This window comes from Nyctereutes procyonoides, unplaced genomic scaffold, assembly GCF_905146905.1.
Source record: "Nyctereutes procyonoides isolate TBG_1078 unplaced genomic scaffold, NYPRO_anot_genome, whole genome shotgun sequence".
NCBI classification, from domain to species: domain Eukaryota; kingdom Metazoa; phylum Chordata; class Mammalia; order Carnivora; family Canidae; genus Nyctereutes; species Nyctereutes procyonoides.
This window is the reverse complement of record NW_026575046.1, coordinates 21,772,598-21,794,358: the sequence shown is the minus strand read 5'-3', so window position 1 is coordinate 21,794,358 and position 21,761 is coordinate 21,772,598. Positions and strand designations below refer to the sequence as shown.

The 21,761-nt window shown below is 39.5% G+C and overlaps 1 protein-coding gene across 3 annotated transcripts in view; it reads right to left on the bottom strand.

Moving 5' to 3' along the window:
• NNT (nicotinamide nucleotide transhydrogenase) overlaps positions 1–21,761 on the bottom strand; it is a 95,524-nt gene that overhangs the window by 52,770 nt on the left and 20,993 nt on the right. For all 3 annotated transcript variants that reach the window (XM_055325449.1, XM_055325450.1, XM_055325452.1), the window contains exons 6-7: positions 19,686–19,774; positions 13,808–13,995 (exon numbers count right to left, since the gene is read on the bottom strand). In XM_055325449.1, the coding sequence (XP_055181424.1) occupies positions 13,808–13,995; positions 19,686–19,774 (277 nt within the window). The remainder of the gene's footprint in view (positions 1–13,807; positions 13,996–19,685; positions 19,775–21,761) is intronic.

Here is a 21,761-nt window from a genome sequence, read left to right as displayed (position 1 = left end):
TTGCTTAAAAATAAAATCCTTTTAAAAATCATTAATATAAAAAAAATCATTAAGAATGTTGAAATGAAACAATTAGCTGGATGATCTATTTATGAGATTATGAACTGCACAAGTTTCAGGAAAGCCAACATATTTATCAACATGTATCAACTGGTCAAAAATATTGATATCTACTCATCCAATAATTCTACTTCTAAGATTTGATTAATCCAGGGGAAATAAATAAAAATATACTCACACTCTAGAATAACATAGAAAAAAGGGTAGGCCATTTTTAATTGACAAAATGTCAAGTTAAATGAAGAGCCCAACTTTGGGGAAACCATTAAATAAAATATGGTGCACTCTAAAAAGAAAACTCTACAAAACCACTATATTTACAATGATTTCTTAATGACTCATTAAATTATATGAAGGAGAAAAATTACAATATACTATTAAATGGGGAAAATAATGAAATTGTATTCTGATTCAACTGATAAAAATGCATGGAAAAAGACTAAAAGGAAATGGTAAAACATTAACAGTATTTTTTCCTGAGTAGAGAGGTTACGAATGAGCTTTACTTTCTACTTTGTACTTTCCTGCATTTCCAAAAGTCACATACTATTTTTATTAAAAAATAATAATAATAGTGGGGCACCGGGGTAGCTCAGTGGTTGAGCGTCTGCCTTTGCCTCAGGTATGATTCTGGGGTCCCAGGATGGAGTCCCACATCATGCCCCCCACAGGGAGTCTGCCTATCTATCGCTCATGAATAAGTAAATAAAATCCTTAAAAAATTAAAAAAAACAATAGTAAAGTACTCCTGCATAACCACAACCAGTTTCTTCTGTAGGTCGAGTTGTACTAGAAGAGGGACACCTGAGTGGCTTCATCTGTTGAAGCAGCCAATTCTTGGTTTTGGCTCAGGTCATGATCTCAGGGTTATGGGACTGATCCGGAGTTGGGCTCCACACTCAGCATGGAGTTTGCTTGTCCTTCTCCTATTCTTTTCCCCAACTCACACACTCTCTCTCTCTCAAATAAATAAATATTTCTTTAAAAAAAGAGTTGCACTAGAATTAAAACAACTTAAAAATGGCACTAGACCAATATAGTTACTTATCAATTGAAAATTGCTACAGCAAATGAAGCCTACACAGGACAGCCTTTCAAAAAGTACTTCTAGGGATCTCTGGGTGGTGCAGCGGTTTGGCGCCTGCCTTTGGCCCAGGGCGCGATCCTGGAGACCTGGGGTCGAATCCCACGTCGGGCTCCCGGTGCATGGAGCCTGTTTCTCCCTCTGCCTGTGTCTCTGCCTCTCTCTCTCATTCTATGTGACTATCATAAATAAATAAAAATTTAAAAAAAAAAAAAAGTACTTCTAAAACACTTCCAGAGTGAGACAGAGACCAAACTACGGATGGATAGGAAACAGGAAGATTTTTACATGATAAAACATGGAAAAGAATATATCCAATGTTTAGTTCAAATCCTTCAAATATAAAGACATGTCCCATATGCCCCAGAGACAGCCTGGTATAGAGTCTAGATAGAAGAATAAAACATAAAATGATCATATCAGATGTTTCAAGACATAACTGTAGAAGTCAGAAGAGTTAATGCGGTGCCTGGGCGGTTCAGTCGGTTGGGAATCTGCCTTCAGCTTGCGTTGTGGTCCCAGGGTCCTGGGATCCAGCCCTACATTGGGCTCCCTGCTCCATGGAGAGCCTGCTTCTCCCTCTCCCTCTGCCCCTCTCTACCCACCCCCACTTGCTCACGTGCTCTCTCTTTCTCACTCTCTCACTCTATCTCAAATAAATAAATAAAATCTAAAAAGAAAAAAAAAGTCGGGGATCCCTGAGTGGCTCAGTAGTTTAGCGCCTGCCTTCAGCCCAGGGCGTGATCCTGGAGTCCCAGGATTGAGTCCCACATCAGGCTCCCTGCTTCTCCCTCTGCCTGTGTCTCTGCCTCTCTCTCTCTGTGTCTCTCATGAATAGATGAATAAAATCTTTAAGAAAAAATAAATAAATAAAATAAAAATAAAAAGCCAGAAGGGTTAATTAAAAAGGCAGATAAGAGTTATTTTTAAAAAAGCAGGACAGGGGATCCCTGGGTGGCGCAGCGGTTTGGCGCCTGCCTTTGGCCCAGGGCGCGATCCTGGAGACCCGGGATCGAGTCCCACGTCGGGCTCCCGGTGCATGGAGCCTGCTTCTCCCTCTGCCTATGTCTCTGCCTCTCTCTCTCTCTGTGTGTGTGTAACTATCATAAATAAATAAAAATTTTAAAAATATATATATATAAACAAATAAAAAAGCAGGTACAACTGGTCTTTCTCCTTTGACTTCTCATTTCTGTTAATTTTACAATTTTTTCTGCAAAAGATATACAAAAAGACCAAAATTGTTACATTTCCTCAAACTACCTCCCCTCAAAACAATAATGCCAACAAAAAATGTAATAATAGAGAAATTTTTTTATGTATTTCTTGGTACAATGCAAGCTTGGGTAAAATATCTGGCAGGATATCCAACTTCATGAAATATTTCTTGGTTCCTTCTGGTTCTTGGACATTACATTCCCTGGTAAAATTATTCTGTTCCCTCCCAATTGGGGACGTTTATTTCTGTACTTTAGCCAAGAGAATGGCAGGACATCGTGCATTCACAGTCATTGTTCAAACATTCATTCATTCATTCACTCAACTAATAATTTATTGCCTACCATGTGCAGGCTGGGTAGGAAGGGAAATTTCCCTGATAGCTCTGAAGACTAATATTTTAGGACTGCAAGAGGTTGCATTCAGAAGTAGCAGTTTTCTTATCTAAAATAGCTGAGGTATGTAAAGCAGTCATCTAAAAATCTGTAGTTTCCCAACTGGTTGGCCATTATTTAGGTTGAGTAGGGCTGGCACAGATTAGAGTAAGGTATCCCTGAATCTCTGTGTACATCATGAAATAACTATAGACTGAAAAAATGCCTCACATGTGCATCGTTTCTAGATGTATGCATGTATGGTTGTGATCCATACAAATTCCTTCTTAAATATGATTGAATTTATAAAACTGAATTATTTTCAAGAAATTCACAGAATTATTTTCATACTCACATATTTTCTCATTAAATGAATATTAAGATCAAGTTTTAAAAGTATTAAAATTAAGAAACTTCTAGAGGTGCCTGAGTTGGTTAAGCATCTAACTCTTGATTTCTGCTTGGATCATGATCTCAGGTTGTGAGAATGAGCCCCATATCCGGCTCCATGTGCAGTGAGGTGTCTAATTGAGATTTTCTCTCACCCTCTCCTTTTGCTACATGACTCCATGCTTGCTCTCTCTCTCCAAAAATAAATCTTTAAAAAAAAGAACTTCTAGAAAAATTACTCATTTCTAAAAACAGCTTTAGAGGCACCTGGCTGGCTTACTCAGAAGAGCATGTGACTCTTAATCTCAGGATCACCCACACTGGGTGTAGAGATTACTTCAAAAAAAAAAAAAAAGGAAGAAAATAAAAATCACTTAACAACTATAACTAGATAGTAAAAGAATATTTCATTGGCCTCTCTACAAGACTAAATTCAAAAAGAGTGATTTAGCTTAAACTAAATACCAATGGGTAAAGATTTACCAGAAAGTTTTACAATATATTATACCTCACTGAATGAATCAGGCTCAATATGATCATCTGAAATCAGTAAATTCTCAGATTCCATCTTACTGAGAAAAGAATCAAGCCCTCACAGACAACTTTAATAACCACACCCAAAAAAAAATTAAGGGGAAACCACTAAAAATATAAAGAACAAGACACCAAGATGAAATGGTTTTACCACAATTTTTTTTTTAACCACAAAATTTTATAATGATTCCAAAGAGCACTTAGTATTATTTACTGGGATGATTCAAGAGCATGTGATCAGATGAGGAAATTCCTGAATTTCTAGCCTATAAGGCATCAACTTAAGACAAGCTCAAGAAAAACCCTCTGCTGGGATCCCTGGGTAGCTCGGGGGTTTAGCACCTGCCTTTGGCCCAGGGCGTGATCCTGAAGTCCCAGGATCAAATCCCACATGGGGCTCCCTGCATGGAGCCTGCTTCTCCCTCTGCCTGTGTCTCTGCCTCTCTCTCTCTCTCTCTCTATGTGTGTGTGTGTGTGTGTGTGTCTCATGAATAAATAAATAAAATCTTAAAAAGAAAAAAAAAGAAAAACCCTCTGCTTTAACAAGATCATAGTATATTTAACAAGATAGTAGCAAAGAGATTAAAAATACAAATTATAGAATACATTTATCCAAACCAAAACAGAGCACTAAGATGACAAGGTTAATTTTTAAAGTAATGCATATTTTGCATTGACTCAATGGAAAATATAGCACGTAAAGATATTCTGAACTACAATATTTGCACATAAAGAAATGTCATTATAATCTAACACAATTTTGCACTGAGCACTGCTGTTTACCCAGTGCCCACTTCGTCCTCTTGTCACTACTCTGATTTCCATTTTCTCCACATCAATGAACTTCAGGAGAAATGAGCTCAGAAACCATTTCAGAAGCAGGCTTGGCTGGCCTAAGGGTAATCCCACAACCTTGTTAGTGACTGGTTCAGAAATCCAGATGTAAGCCAAGGAGCATCTCATTGCCCTGCCTCTATGAATTGGCTCGGAGATGGGCACTAACCCAATTAAGGCCAGTAAGGACAAGGGAAAGTGGGACACCTGGGTGGCTCAGTGGCTGAGCATCTCCCTTTGGCTCAGGTTGTGATCCTGGGGTCCTGAGATCGAGCTCGGCATCAGGCTCCTTGGGGAAGAGCCTACTTTTTCCCTTTGCATGTTTCTGCCTCTCTCTGTGTGTCTCTCGTGAATAAATAAATAAAATCTTTAAAAGAGAGAGAGAAAGAGAACAAGGGAACGTTTGCTAAGGGCTTCTGAAAAAGAAGTCCCCTTGCTCTTCAGGAGGGAACCGTCGGAACTGACCTGTCTTGCACTCTGGATTTTGTGTTATACACACAGAGGTCTCAAACCACGGCTGCCTTCTATCACTGAGGATACGGCCAATTCACAGAGCAGAGCAAGGTCAGAGAATACAGGGAGAGCACAGCTAAAGCTCCCTGATATCAGCACACCTATCCACACATATGACTGTACTTTCTTCAGAGACATAACCCAAGAAATCTCCTTTCTTGTTATTTAAAGATTTTATTTATTTATTTGAGACAGAGAGACAAGAGTGAGCAAGCATGAGCAGGGGAAGCAGCAGAGAAAGGAGAAGCAAACTCCCCACTGATCAGGGTGCCTAACACAAGGCTCAATCCCACAAACCTGGGATCATGATCTGAGCCGAAGGCAGATGCTTAACCACTGAGCCACCCAGGCACTCCAAGAAATCTCCTTTCTTGTTTAAGGCAGAATGTGTTGGAATTTCTGTTTCTGGCAGCCAAAGTTATCCTAACCGATATACACCAAAGGCTCTTTTGGAATTCCAAAACCACAGATGGGGTTAAAGCACTGCATCTTAAGCTATAAAAATGCTACAGGAAAGGACAAATTGGTTTTTTTATGCATATATGTATACCTATGAGAAAAACAGATAATTGATTATGTAATAGACAGGAGGTGGCAAGAAACTGCTGAATATCTGATCCACTGATCTATCATCTACTGGGTCTGTGATTTAGCTAGCCTCATGGTGCACAGAGCAACATACTGACTCAACCTCTCCATCTATGTTATCGCTGGCTAGGCTATAGACAGCTCTGTTCATGAATAGAGATTCTGACCCATGCTTAAAAGAGTCAAGCAGAGTACTTTATATATGAGTTCTATCCATAAAACTAGAGAAAAATTTTCTCTACACAATTATTTGTATAAGGAACCAGAGAGAAAGTCAGGCCAGCAAAACCTTGGCTTTCACAAATTGAATGCTGTAAGATATTTCTAAATGTAATACTTACGAAATATGATTAGTCAACAGCATATTTCAGCAAATTAGAGAAATCCCTAAAGATTGGTTTGAAGAAAAAAACCTAAAAACAAGCTTTTACCTAATTATTAAAGGACACATTTATAAAAATTAAGGATTATCTTAATAATTTACCTCTCATAGCTGCAAAATTCTGTATAAATAAAAATCAAAATTAGTCAAGATTTTACCAGGGCTCCATAAGCAATGGGAATTCTTAAAAAACTAAAGCAGCCTACTGCTTAATAGCCTACTTAAATGGTAGCACAGATAGGAAATGTATAATATTCTTATATAAATTATAATTCTTTGTGTTCCTTCCAACACATGTTTAGATGTACCTTTGCTACCAAAATGCCTCAAAAATTGAAGCAATGAATATTTATTACATGTTCTAATTTTCCTAGTTTTATACAATAATTAAAAGATTTTTTTTAAGATTTTATTTATTTATTCATGAGAGACACAGAGAGAGAGACAGAGAGAGAGGCAGAGACACAGGCAGAGGGAGAAGCAGGCTCCATGCAGGGAGCCCGACGTGGGACTCGATCCCAGATCTCCAGGATCAGGCCCTGGGCTGAAGGTGGCACTAAACCACTGAGCCACCCGGGCTGCCCCATAAAAGATGATTTTTAAAAGTAAAGATAATGCTGTTTATTTCCCATGTTATTCAATTTAGGTCAGAATGGGATTAATTGACAAAACAGCCTTAATGAAATGCACATCTTCAGAAAATACAGTTTTTCAGGACCGTCTCAGACATTTCATACAGTCCTTGAGAATGTCTGAACTTCCTATTTAAAAAGTCAACGGGCACCTGGGTGGCTCAGTCAATTAAGTATCTGAAACTTAATTTTGGCTCAGGTCATGATATCAGGGGCATGAGATGGAGCCCCAAGTTGGACTTCATGCTCAGCAAGGAGTCAGCTTGAGATTCTCCCTCTCTCTCTCTGCCCCTCCCCCAGCTTACACATGAGTATACTCTCTCTCTCAAATAAATAAATAAAATCTCTTAAAAATTTAACTTTCAGTCCCAAGCATCATCTGCAAGACCAGGCATCCACCAATGGCAGAAAAGAGGATGATGCTCTATATGCCAGGCCCTACACTGGATTTTTTTTTCTTCATCAGGAATCAGAGATTCAGAGAGACACACTAGCTAGCTATTAAGCCATGGAACTAGAATCTGAATCTACTCTATCGGGCCCTAAATCCAAGATCTGATCCCCAGTGACTGGATTAAACATAGGCAGACAAAATTACAAAGTGAGAAAAAGGAAAACACTAATAGCTGTTCACCAAAATCCATGTGTGTTTTAGGCTGAACTGTGTCCCCCGAAAATTCGTATGTTGAAACCCTAACCCCTAGTACCTTAAAATAGGACTATATTTGGAGATACGGCCCTTAAAGAGGTGATTAAGTTAAAATGAGGCAATTAAACTGGGCCTTAATCCAATCTGACCAATATCCTTAAAATAAGAGAAAATATGGATACAAAGAGACTAAGACCATGTGAGGACACAGCAGGAAGAGAACCATCTACCAGCCAAGGACAGGACTCAGAAGAAACCAAACCTGCCTACATCTTGACCTGGGACCTCCAACCTCTAGACTGTGAGAAAATAAACTTCAGTTGTTTAAGGTGGGATTTTGTTACGGCAGCCTTAGCAAAGCAACACAGCATTCTGTTCTTCCTAGGCACACAGCAAGGCAACAACTCCCAGCTTCCTTCACAGTTAGCTGTGGCCATGTGACTAAGTCTTAGCCAAAGAAATGGAGCAGGAGTGGTATGTGTTATTTCTAGGTGTCTAATGCACATTCCTCTACTTCTCTTTCCCTTCAGGCTGGCTGGAGGACAGATAGTGCCTAGAATGCCCTTCAGTGCCTCACAATGATGATGGCAACACTGTCATACCCGAATCCCCAGATGACCATGTGAAGGAGAGTTGCCCACCAATGTGTCCACCACCCATTACTGTTAACTGAGCAAGAAGTAAACTTCTATAATGTCTGAGCTTTTGCACTGCTTTCTTATAGCAGCTAGACCACCCTAACACGGAGGCACAAGAAAGCATAGTGAGAGCAGAGAGAAGGAAATCCTTGTGGTGGGCCACACTAGCTGTTAGCAGTAATTCCATCCGGGGGTTCTTCCCCAGAGACAGCCTCAGCCTCCCAATCCTTTTCAATTCAGGGACTGCCAGAGAGGGGAACACAATGCTTCTAATCTTGCAACATACTTTTGGAGAAATAACAGAACAAACCAGAATATAATTCTGTGCCATAAATTTTCCTAACAGAACATTTGTTAAATTTGGCCCAATAACTCACTAAGTGTGCTCAAACACACTCTAAGAAGTCATGACTGATAAATGGTAATGGAACACTCCCCAATCTTGGCATCTTCCTCTTGATGACAAGTTGCCCTGTCCGTGTTGAAAGCTACCAAGAGGTGTGTAGACAGCCTGTGGTTACCAACCCTTGATGTTGCAACATTTAAGTGTCTTCCTCTGTCCTTCAAAATTCTCAAAACAAATGAAACTTTGTAGAAGTAATATTACAAAATTCCATACAGTCATACAATACGTGTAAGGGAGGGGATGAAGACAGATGAATTAGGTCAGTCAGTAAAAAAACAATAAATAACTCAAAAAAAAGTCAGAAACGACTGATCTATAGAGCTCTGTACTACTGTAAGATCATTATGGTTACAGAGAAGGAAAAGACCAATCTGATCAATAAAACTTTATTCTAGGCAAAAACTCTGTAGAGGCATCAAAACAATATTATCTTTGTAGAATTTCATAGATGGAAAGTACATCACTGTATCAATCATTCTCTTGCCTGAAAGAACAAGTTTGAACATTACTGTGGAAAACTATTGTTTTGTACTATATTTCTATTCTTTGGGATAGATAGATTTCAAAAAGACAAGTAATGTCAGATGGAGACCCAACGCTGATTTTCCAGGAGACAGCAAAATCTCTCCAGTTTAGTGTCATATGCATAAGGCCTTTGCACATTGGGGAAAACAGCTCCTCCCAATTCTCCAGAGTCATATAAAATTATCACAAGCATCCTTTGAGGTATGTATTCTATAGACCTTATCTAACATAGATAAAAACTATTGTTTCTATAATCTGGATTGTGCCTAAAAAGAGATCCATGTATTTACGGCCTAAGGTATTACCATTCCTAATCAAGCAATGAATATCTTCCTTCTGAGCTGATAGACACTAACTCCTGGACAGGCCTCCTACTACGTCCTAATTCTATCTCCTGAGAGGCCTGCCTAACTACCTCAAATTGCAAACTTGGCAAGTGTCCTAGTTCCAAAAAGTGAAGGAAGGCAGGTTCCCAGTTTTAAGTTAGCCTTTGCAGTGTTTCTATCCACAAGTGAGCCAACAGAGTGTTCTCTCTCTCTCATTCCTTGAATAGCACTAGAAAAGTAAGAGTCTGGGGATCCCTGGGTGGCGCAGTGGTTTGGCGCCTGCCTTTGGCCCAGGGCGCGATCCTGGAGACCCGGGATCAAATCCCACGTCGGGCTCCCGGTGCATGGAGCCTGCTTCTCCCTCTGCCTGTGTCTCTGCGCCTCTCTCTCTCTCTCTCTGTGACTATCATAAATAAATAAAAATTAAAAAAAAAAAAGAAAAGTAAGAGTCTGTAACCACTAAGACCTAAGAAAGGCACCCAGAATGATGCAAGGCTCTATGGTAAGCACCCTGCATGACAGTAAGAAGCCTGATTCTTGTGATGGTAAGCACCCTGCATGACAGTAAGAAGCCTGATTCTTGTGCTGCATGCCCAGGGAGACGGGGCCTTAACTAAGGGGGATGTGACTGGGAGTCCTGGGATTCCAAGCCTCAGGCAGAGTGCTGTGAATGCAGAAAGAAGAGTGTTTATGGCTGAGTAAGAGACAGCAGAAACTATGGAGGAAGTGGTAACTGGGTTAAGCAGGATTTCAAAAGGCAGGGAAGGGCAGGGATAGCATTCCAAAGAGAAGGAACAATATGTGCAAAGGTCTGAAAGTCCTTGGCCTATTTGAAAAGATAATAATAGCCAGCACTACTGAAATCAGGCCCAAGAGTGAGAAATTAGTTTAACATGAGGCCCAAAGGCTAAATCAGAACTAGGAACTAGGGGCACCTGGGTGGCTCAGTGGTTGAACATCTGCCTTTGGCTCAGGTCATGATCCCAGAGTCCTAGGACTGAGCTCTGCATCAGGCTCCCTGTGGGCTATGGTGGCGTGCTTCTCCCTCTGCCTGTGTTTCTGACTCTCTCTCTGTGTCTCTCATGAATAAATAAATAAAATCTTTAAAAAAAAAAAAAAAAAAGAACGAACTAGGAACTAAAAGGCAACAGATACATTACTAAGGAGCATGAACTTTACAGCACAAAGCTCAGGGATTGTGACCCAAGCCTGATCACTTTAGGTGCCTCTATCCAATGACGCTGGGAACCCACGCGGTCCAAGTCATTGCCATTTGCTAAACAAAACCCCAGGCTCTCCAGTAGCTATAGTTCACTTACAAAATAAGGGCAAGACCTGAGAGGGGTGAAGGAGAGAATGGGAATGCTGGAGGAGCCTATGATGCTTACAAGTTTGCAGTGAGGCAGTCATCAGGAAGGTTTTAAATGAAGAAGGTTGTCTGTCAGAGTAAATTTAGCACGTACACCACAGTACTCCTAATTCTTACTGGAATTTAGGTGAAATGTGCCTAACACAGACACAGTGCTAAACCCCTATGATTCCTCCTCACCTTCCCTAAATTACCAATCCCATTTTCAACCTGATTCTGTCTGTTTCATATTAAATATTCCTGGTCTAGGTAAAGTCTCTCTGAAAGGGTTCCTGAACAATAAAGATGCTGAAAAATCTGCTGAGTCTCAAAAAGTTTAGCAGAAAGATTACGAGCACAGCCTGAACATGACCAGAAGGTGGGGCTGCCTTACTTTCTAATAGTAGCCCCAAAGGAAAGTTGGGGGCTTTTCCTGTGTATGCACAGCACTACAAAACAAGACTTATCAGCCCTATCTTGAAGCTACCTATGTCAAGTGACACTCTAGTCTCTAACTCTTCACTCAACCCAATCTAGGGAGTTTAGACAATGGAACAAGTACGTGATACAAAATACCAGGTGGGGGCACCTAGGTGGCTCAGTGGTTGAACGTCTGCCTTTGGCTCAGGTTGTGCTCCTAGGGTCAAGTGCTCCTGGGATCCCGTGATCCCATGCTCCTAGGATCAAGTCCCTGCTTCTCCCTCTGTTTATGTCTCTGTTTATGTCTCTCATGAAAAAATAAATACAATCTTTAAAAAAAAAAATACCAGATGGCTTACTAGCAAGCTACAGAAATCTTTCATCCACATAAAACCTCCATAAATACAATGTATTGTTCTCTCAAGCCCACAGACTGAGTGCCCCTTGGAGGAACAAAATTTGCCAAGTCCATAAGGTTGCTACCTGAAGCTAGCTGACTATCCATGCCCCCTCAGTGTTCTTATCCACAACAGATCTTTAGTGTCACCTGCCAAGCACCCGTGTCCAAGCAAAGTCATCATGACGATTTCTGACATTTGACTTAATCCCCTTTGGATCCACTCAAGGAAAACTTGAGAACAGCTTCCATTCCAAGAGTCTTTCAGGAGCTCAACACACCATCAGGCGACCCACATAAAAGCTCAGGACATAAACCAGTAAAGGTACAATGCCGAAGACAGTTTTTCAAAGGGCACTTGTGCCTTTATAGGGTATTTTCATCTTTTTGTTTTAAACACTCATGCTTTCAGGTCTTGGTCCCCCAGGAATATGAAAGATCTTTAGAAAGGTCATCTTCTTCCTTATAATATTCTCATTAACTTTTCATTTCTTTTTTTTTCTTTTTTTTTTTTTTGGTTTTTAAAAAAAAGTAACAGAAAGACCAGCCCTCTGAGTACCAGCTCTGGACCAGTCCACTGGTTAAGGACTTTGGCTAACTTGAACATGCTCTGAGGAGATCATGGCTTCAGAAAAGACAGAAAACACTAAAGGCTCAGTGGAACAGATTAGCAAAATGTCTTCAACGAATTCTCTTTAAGACTATTACACAATTTGACCTTTTAGCAAAGTACACTTACTATAAAGTAATTATTAAAAAAATATTATTAGGAGGTGTAGGTCCTAAAAGTCAGTATGCATTTTATATAAGAAGTCTTGAGTTCTATTGCTTACTTTAAGCTTTATAATCATTAATAATTCTATATACTGTGTCCAAATTATCCTATGTCCAATAAGAGCATCACTTGACCAAAAACAAGCTTATGGCCACATCATTTACTCCATGAGGAAATGTTTTAGCACCCTCTACTGGCCACTTGTCATATCTAGTCAACTCATAACCTCTCCCCAGTGTGCAGCTAACTTCCAAAGGTCAGATGTGGCTACAGCAAAGGCCACGCCATCCTTCCTTCAAAGTCACCTGTGCAACAGCTGGGCCAGAAGCCAACACCACAAAAGGAAAGGACAAACTCCTTAAATGCTCTCCTGCCACTACTTGTTCACGAGTCCTATCATACTGGCTGATTTCACCACCACCACCCTGACCCCTTGGCTTGCCTAATCTGCATCCACTTCCAGTAACCCATCCCGCCTCATTTCTACACTCACAGACTCTTCTATGGGCTGAGCCTATACCACTAGCCCATCCCATCTGTTTCATCTAGCCAGCTCTGGTGGAATGCAGGGTCTGGGCTTACCTATCTGGTATCACCAAGGTAAACAGAAGACAGAAAGAAGAGCTTAGGGGAGAGATTTTCCCCTACACACTCATAGATATGATGTCAATCAACTGCCCACCCTTGCGTCTATACTAGTCATCTTGGGGGTTTGGAGGAAGATGCCAGAAGAGAACTTCTCTCCCACAACCTCATGACAAAACACACAGTCCCCTAGAGAGCGCAAGGCTCCTTTAGTAGGATCTAACACAAGTAACCATTAAAGCTGTAAGCTCTCATTATCTGGCCTACTTCCTTTCATAAACAAAAATATCAGAGTCAGCACAGTATTCATCATTCAGTAACAGGAGGAAGAGGAAGGGCGAGACTATATATAAAAGGTTTTGGGAGCATTTCTTCACTCCCAAATCTTGCTAGAATAAGCTACTGCTAACTGATTAATAAATGCTTACTGGTTTGGGATCAATCATCTACTGAGTGAAAAATATTCTTTACAAGAGGATGTGGTAAAGCACTGAAAAGTAATTCCTGCCGTCAAAGAGCTTGCAATTTGGTTGCAAAGACCAAACATGTCAAAGGAAATAATTAAAAAGTGATAAAGTGTTGTTTCCTTTAGTAAAAAATATGTATCGAAAATTCCACAAACACACACACATATACACACACACACAGTCCCCTTCTCTTTCTCTCTCATGTATAGAAAAATGATTAAAATATTAATAATGGTCATCTCTACAGTAATTTCAGGTCTGTACTTTTTTCTTCATATTTTTCAGTACTGTTTGAATGTCCTACAATAAGAATGTAGTATCTTAAAAAGAGAACAGAAGTTAAAAACCAATTTATCAAAGGTATAAACAAAGGAAACTGCTTACAAATATAATATGGTATACAGAATATGATCTATGAAGACAGTTATATAAAAGTATATGGAAAAAAGACTGGAAAAAAATAGATACCACTATTAATGATAGTTTTTCTCTAGGGGCTACAGTGATTTTTGTCCTTTCTGCCTTCCATGCACTTTCTCATTTCCTAGAAAGTAAGTCATTCTTTACTTAAAAGAAATTCAAATGTCAAACAACCTTCACCCTCATTTTAAAATACCATTAGTAAAAGTGCTTTACTGATAACCATGCACTTGACAACATACCTGGAATAAGTGCTGTGCTGATGAGGATATCCACCTCCTTGCACTGTTGAGCAAAGAGTTTCATTTCAGCCTCAATGAACTCTTTGGACATCTCCTTTGCATATCCTCCTTGTCCCTCCCCAGATTCCTTCAAGTCCACCTCCAAGGGCTCAGCACCAAGAGACTTGAATTGCTCCAAAGCTGCAGCTCTGGTGATAATTGAAGTGAAAGCAGTGGTTATTTTAGGCCCTTAAGAGAAGTCAAGATCATCTTTTATATATACATTTTGGGTTTTTTTCAGTTTTTATTTAAATTCCAGTTAGTCAACCTTCAGTATATATTAGTTTCAGGTGTACAATATATAGTGATTCAACACTTCCATACAACACCTGGTGCTCATCACAACAAGTGCCCTCCTTAATTTCCATCACCTATTTCCCCATCCCCCCATCCATGGTAATCATCAGTTTGTTCTCTATAGTTAAAAGTCTATTATTTGTTTGCCTCTCTTTTTTTCCCTTTGTTTGTTTGTTCACATGTGAGTAAAATCATATCGTATTTGTCTTTCTCTGGCTGACTCCTTTCACTTAGCAGAATACACTGTAGCTCCATCTATGTCATTGCAAATGGCAAAATTTCATTCTTTTTTATGGCTATTGTAGATAATAGGCTGCTATAGACATTAGGGTGCATGTATTCCTTTGAATTAGTATTTTTCGAGAAAAAAAGAATTAGTATTTTTGTATTCTCTAGTAATGACCTAGTAGTGCAATTGCTATTTTTAACCTTTTGAGGAACCTCCATACTGTTTCCCACAGTGGTTGCACCAGCTTGCATTCCCACCAACAGTGCAAGGTTCCTTTTTCCCCCACATCCTCGCCAACACCTGTTGTTTCTTCTGTTGTTTATTTTAACCATTCTGACAAGTGTGAAGTGATATATCATTGTAGTTTTGATCTACAATTCCCTGATGTTCATTGCTGTTGAGCATCTTTTCATGTGTCTGTTGGCCATCTACATATCGTCTTTGGGAAAATGTTTATTCATGTCTTCTGCCCATTTTTTAATTGGATTGTTTGGTTTTGGGGTACAGAGTTTTAAGAAGAGCACACTGTGTATAAGCAAAACTGGAGACTTTCTTTTGATATCTGACTGGCCTATTTCAATTATTTCCAAAAGTATGTACCACTTCTATATTTTTTTTCTGGAAAAATAAAAACTATAGGGAATTCCAATTTCTTCTTACTTCAATTACAAGGGAATTTCACTACTGATAACTCCAACAATCAATTATGTTTCTTGGGACCCCACTGTCAATGATGATGTAAACTCTGACCTACATTAAGATTTTATTTCACTCAAATCACTCAGGTTGAGGGGTTTTTTTTTTAGGTTGAGGTTTTCATTTGTAAATGTTCTGAATTATGGGGACTCCTCTCTCATGAATGACTCTTATAAGTATTTTAACAAAGTGATTTTTGTCCCTAGTCTTCATTAAATTGTGTTTGAAAAAAACAACCTGTAAACAGTATTTTAAAATGTAAAGAGCCAACACATTGAAATTATGTAAAAATACATTCAGTTTAAAAAAATAAACACTAGGGGCACCTGGGTTGCTCATTTAAGCATCCCCCTTCAGTTAGGTCATGATCCCAGGGTCTTGGGATCCAGTCCTGCATCAGGCTCCCTGCTCAGCCAGGAGTCTTCATCTCCCTATCTCTCTGCCTGCTGCTACACCTACCTGTGCTCACACCCTCGCTGTGTCAAAATATTAATAAAATATTTTTAAAAATTTTTTTAAAAAGAAACAGTACCATGAACTGTGTACTGGTCGGAAAAATCAGCCAACAAAGATCTCATCTCTGTGGTGGACAGTATGATTAACCTGCCAACATCTACCCCACTACAATGAGTACCACACTGCCCTGATGACAATAACTTCAGGTGCTTGTTAAAACTTTAAATTCACAGGCCCCGTCCAAGACCCAGTGAATTAAAATCTTGAGCAGAAAGGCCAGAAGCTTTATTCTTAGCAAGAGCTACAGGTAATTCTGGCCATCAGGGAAGTTTGGGAAACTGTCATCTGAGTCCCTCAGTCCGAAGCAATTGTCACAGTCAGAGAACAGATACAAAGGGTAGGACACAGTTGAGCAAGAGCTTCTCACCCTTTTCTGCTGGCTTGAACAAGGACGCTTGTAGCCCAGATTGCCTGGGGAGGCCAACTTGTGACACAGGGAAATTAGCCAAAGCTGAGGACAACAGAAAGAACAGAAAGAACCTGCTCCTGGATGGCACCAATGAACCGCTGACTCAAGTATGAAAGAGGGAGTCCTTCCCAGGAGTTTTCTTTTAGGAGAGCTAATACAGTTTCTTAGAGCTTAAGCCAGTTTGAGTGTTTTCTATTCCTTACAGCCAAAAGGATACTGCTGTTTACAAAGTTTTAGAAATGGCTACTATTTTTAATGAAATAAGATAAATTTAAAAGGATATCAAAAATAAAATGACATATGTATGTGAATGATCACAATTTTGTTCAAAAGGTATCTACATAAATATCTGTAAGAAATTATGCCAAAAAATCATTAGCAATTATATCTAGCTGGGAAAATTCTAAAAGGTATCTTTATTTTCTTATGTGTCTCTATATTTTTCAATAATGAACAAGTATAATCAGAAACATAAATGCTATTTTGGAATCTTTGCCTTCAAACTAATTATCATTTAAAACTAATATAATGTAACAAATTGTAAGATGTGAATATTTTGGACCCCAATTTCCATTTCTAGGAATTTATCCTAAGGAAATAATGAAATATCTCCAAATACATATGTTCTTACATATATGTATATGCAGTATTGTTTATATACACCAAAAATATCCATTTATAGAGGACTAATTAAATAAGTCACTGTACTTCCATACAGAGGAATCCTATGCAACCATTAAATATATTTGTGGGTAAGTAAAGATCTTCACGATCTACTGTTAACTTAAAAAAAAAAGAACGAACAGTTAAACAGTACTATTAGTAAAATATTTTTAATTAATGTGTAGAAATGTGGGACACCTGGGTGGCTCAGTAGTTGAGCGTCTGCCTTTGGCTCAGGATGTGAGCCTGGTCCCAGGATCGAGTCCCACACTGGGCTCCTTGCATGGAGCCTGCTTCTCCCTCTGCCTGTGTCTCTACCTCTCTCTGTGTGTCTCTCATGAATAAATAAAATCTTTAAGAAAAAAAAATAACGCGTAGAAAAGGGAACATATCCTAAGATGCTAACAGTTCTCTCCAGGGAATAGGCTATTTTATTTTCACTTTTTGTACTATTTTATATTTTTCTGAATTGGGGGAATAAGCATGTATTATGTTTATGATAAGAAAGGAAACATTATAAAATTGATTATATCTCCCTATAATATGCAAAATAGGGCTAATTATCCCCACATCAGAGTTTTGTAAAGAACAAAACATATAGCACAAAGCATATACCTGGAAGATGGTAAGCATTAGTACCCATGTCTGAAAACTACAGCTCCTGACTTGCCAATTATTTCTGTGAATAAAGCTTTATAAGAACACACACACAAAAAGGAGATAAAAAAGTAAAGCTATTATATTTCTAAACTTCTCAATATAGGGATTAGGTAGGATGCTCACTATTGTTACAAGGGGAATCTCCTAGTTATTGTTTGAAAAAAATTTAAAAATCACAACCCTTTAGTATCACTGGGCAATGAGCTGTCCTTAGGTTTTTAAGATGTTTATCTGAAAATATGTATTATGCAATCTTCCAACAAGAATTTATAACTAAGTATGCCTTCTAATACATTTGGATTGTATATTTATATATACCAAACCCTAGTCTCAAAATAGTGATTAAGGAGCTATAATCCTGGGCAGCCCGGGTGGCTCAACGGTTTAGCACCACCTTCAGCCTAGGGTATGATCCTGGAGACCCAGGATCGAGTCCCATGTCGGGCTCCCTGCATGGAGCCTGCCTCTCCCTCTGCCTGTGTCTGTGCCTCTCTCTCTCTGTGTGTGTCTCTCATGAATAAATAAATAAAATCTTTAAAAAAAAAAAAAAGGAGCTATAATCCTTAGAAAAGTATCCAATCAGTTCAGCCACATCTTTGTTGTGTACTTGAGCTATCCTAATAAACGATTAATGGCATTAAGCAACAGCTACCCTCAAGGTATCAGCTCTGTACACAATCTAAACCAATGACATAAAAATACCTAATAAATTTTCAGTAGCTGACCCAACATCAAGTTTCAAATCAACTCTAAGTCAAATACACACATGTCCACTTTAATTTTATTGTCACTACAATGAAAACTTGCACAACCTCCTCTCTGGGTTTGGATGTCTTCAAAGACTTCACATCAGCAAACATTAAAAATTAAAAGACAGCACTAATGACAAGTTTGACTCTGGCTATCCTTGGCTTGCATCCTGGTTACTTCAAAAATGCTTTTTCTCATGTCAGCAGGACAGCCTTCTATCCATACATCACTTCTCTAAACTCCAGGTAAGCACTGAAAACCATATTCTATGGAACATTCCTTACTCCAGAAACTCACATTCTTTCCAACTTTGAATAGCTGCAAATTTTTTTGATCATTCTATATTCAAAATTAGCCACGGTATAATTCTTCTACTGATCTCAGCTTATATAACTACATGTTTCAACCTCAAAATAGTATTCATACATATAAATGATAGCAATTCTCAATAAGCATTTAATAAAATCAGTATCTAATATCTTCTGAAATGAAGGACAATTTTAATCAAACTTTTCTTTAAAGAATTCTAGAAAACACTGATATGTCAGTATCATACAATGAACATAATTGCGTACTTTCACCTATGGGCTCTACTCTTGCCCAATCAGCTTTATCTGCTTCCATTCATACAATGCAGAGCATACTCTTCACCTCCCTGCCCCGTCTTCTCCAAAATATCGCCTATATTGACTTTATTTTTTTAAGATTTTATTTATTCATTTTAGAAAGAGACAGTGAGAGCAGGGGAGGGGCAGACAGAGAAAGAACCTGAAGCAGACTCTGCACTGAGCATGGAGCCCGACGCAGGGTTCAATCCCACAACTGCAAGTCCATGACCTGGCTGAAACCAAGAGTCGGATGTTCAACCAACGGAGCCACCTAATGCCCCTATGCTGACTCTTTTAAAAGTAAACTTTACACCCAACGTGGAGCTCAGACTCACAAGCCCAAGATCAACAGTCGCATGCTCTACCAACTGAGTCAGCCAGGTGCCCCCAAAATACCCCCTATACTACTCTCTTTCTTCAAACTCACAGATATGTTGGTTCACATCCTACCTGACTTATAAATGCATTCTGAACAGAAACAGGACACGGTAGCAACATATTACAAACTCAGGACAGGAATAACTCTGGTCTCACTGCTAATCCACATAAAGAAACAAAACTGAACATGAGTTGTTCATTTTCAATTCCTCTGCTTTTTAAATTATTTCTGCTATATTTAGTCCGGGTCCTTAAATTTTTTTTCCACTCAGTAATATTATTTTTCCACCTTGAGTTAACTTTGGAGGAGAAACATTTTTTTAAAGATTTTATTTATTTATTCATGAGAGACACAGAGAGAGAGAGAGAGAGGCAGAGATACAGGCAGAGGGAGAGGCAGGCTCCATGCAGGAGCCTGACGTGGGACTCAATCCTAAGACTCCAGGATCACACCCTGAGCCAAAGGCAGGCGCTAAACCACTGAGCCACCAGGGATCCCCTGAGAAACATTTTGTAAATGTGAAGAGCTTAGTTTTCAATGTATAACTTCCATTTATAAATTCTAAAGACAACATACCATCCACCTGAAACAAAATCTTTTCCTTTAAAAGCAATCACTAGTAAAGCACTTACCTGGTGTCAAATCCTCGAACAATTGCACCCATCGACTTTGCTGCACCTGCAGAAGCAAGCCCAGCAACACCACCACCAACTATCAGAATCTAGGGGGGAAAGGCAGAACAGAATGTTTTAATTAAAGTTCATCATCAACTAATTGTGAAAAACCATCAGCTAATAACAATCAGCGAGTGGTACACTGAGTGCTACACAGTTAATTCAGTAATACATCAGGTGGTGCTGATAGTGGTGATCAGCCCTCAAATATACTGAGAGGCTAGATAACGCTTTAACTGAACCACCACTATTTTTAAAAATGTATCAAAGGAACTACTGCTGGCAAAGGCCCACAGCCTTCACTCAAAACAGTCAGACAACCAACATCTCCGTGTGGAAGCCACATACAGCATGATGAGCAGTACATATAGGTTAAAGATTACCAGGTCTTCTCCAGTGTATAAAAGCTACCTGTACTGAAATAAATTCCCAGTGTAGCATTCTAGCTACCTCTCCCCTCTCAGATGTTAAGGTTTCTCTATGTTCATAAAATATCAAAATAAGTTTCTTTTTTTTTCAGAATAAGTTTCAAAGATGGGTACAACTTTGCTGAAATATCTACCCTATATTTAGAGTTCAAATGCTTCTGAAAGAATATCAGGTGACCAACTACGCAATTGTGAACCAACATGAATGAACTGCACCCAAAATCCAAAGCAATCTAACAAATCTCCCTAACCATGGAAGGGTCAGAGCCAAGAAAACCAAAGGATTCCTCAGAAACAAGAGTCTCCCCGCCTTCTAAGAAACACAATAAGGGCAGTGTTGTCTCTAGTCTGGAATGGGCCTTCCAGAGAAAAGTTCTATTATACTTCCCAGTCAATTAAGGCAACTCCTTGTTGCTGTGTAAAAAAAAGAAAAAGCCACCCACAGAAACAGTGAAGCTTATAAATTCCCACCTACCCATCATGCCCACATCTCCTTCTGCCTCTTTAAGAAGCCTAGTCAAACCATGCTCTGGTGGCCCCTAAGCAGTGTTTCAGAGCTCACGTGAATTGACCTTGATGGTGAGGGTTTGGGGGCCAAAGGGTGGGGGGAGGAGGGTTACTCCACAGGAAAGGGGACAAGGAGGGACCAAGCGGGCTCTGGGCTCCAACGCACCAACCCCACTCCACGCTATGAAAATGTGAAATAAAAATAAAATAAGTAAAAATCACAGGACTAGACCAAGTTATCCTGAAGCAAGAAATAACAACAAAAACCCATAATTTAAAAGACATAATTGCACAATAATAAAGCCGTGTAGATCTTAAAACAGGAATTTATTCTTTCTCTGCAGCATGGGAAGAAAAAGAGGGATTAAAGGTCACAGTCAAATCTTGACTTGCCTACCAACTAGTTCCGGGTGACCCTGAGCAAGCTGCTTAGGATCTACAATAAAGCAAAGCCTCCCACATGGCAGTTAAATTAAATGTTGGAATCTAAAGCACTGATTGCTAACTGGCACACCATAGACTTAAGAAACAGGGGAAAGGCCATGGGAAAGGAATGACCTTTAGGAATGTTCTTAATCACCAGGGGGCCTGGGTGGCTCAGTTAGTTAAGTGTCCAACTCTTGATTCCCTTAAATGTCATGATCTCAGGGTCGTGAGATTGAGCCATGTCAGTCTCTGCACGCAGCAGGGAGTCTGCTTAAAATGTTCTCTTGCCGGGATGCCTGGGTGGCCCAGTGGTCGAGCGTCTGCCTTTGGCTCAGGTCGTGATCCCAGGGTCCCAGGATCAAGTCTCACATTGGGCTCCCCAGCAGGCAGCCTGCTTCTCCCTCTGTCTCTGCCCCGCTCTCTGTCTCTCTCATGAATAAACAAAATCTTAAAAAATAAAAAATCTCTCACCCTTTCCCCCTGACCCTTCTCCCACTCACACATATACTCTGTCTCAATCTCTCAATAAATCAATAAATAAAATCTTAGGGGGAGAAAAAAAAAAGGAATGTTCTTAATTTCCAGTCATTTAATCTATTCCTTGGCTCTGCCTCCCCATCTCAGTTAAGGGCACTAACTGTGCACACAATTGTTCAAGCCAAAACAGAGAGGT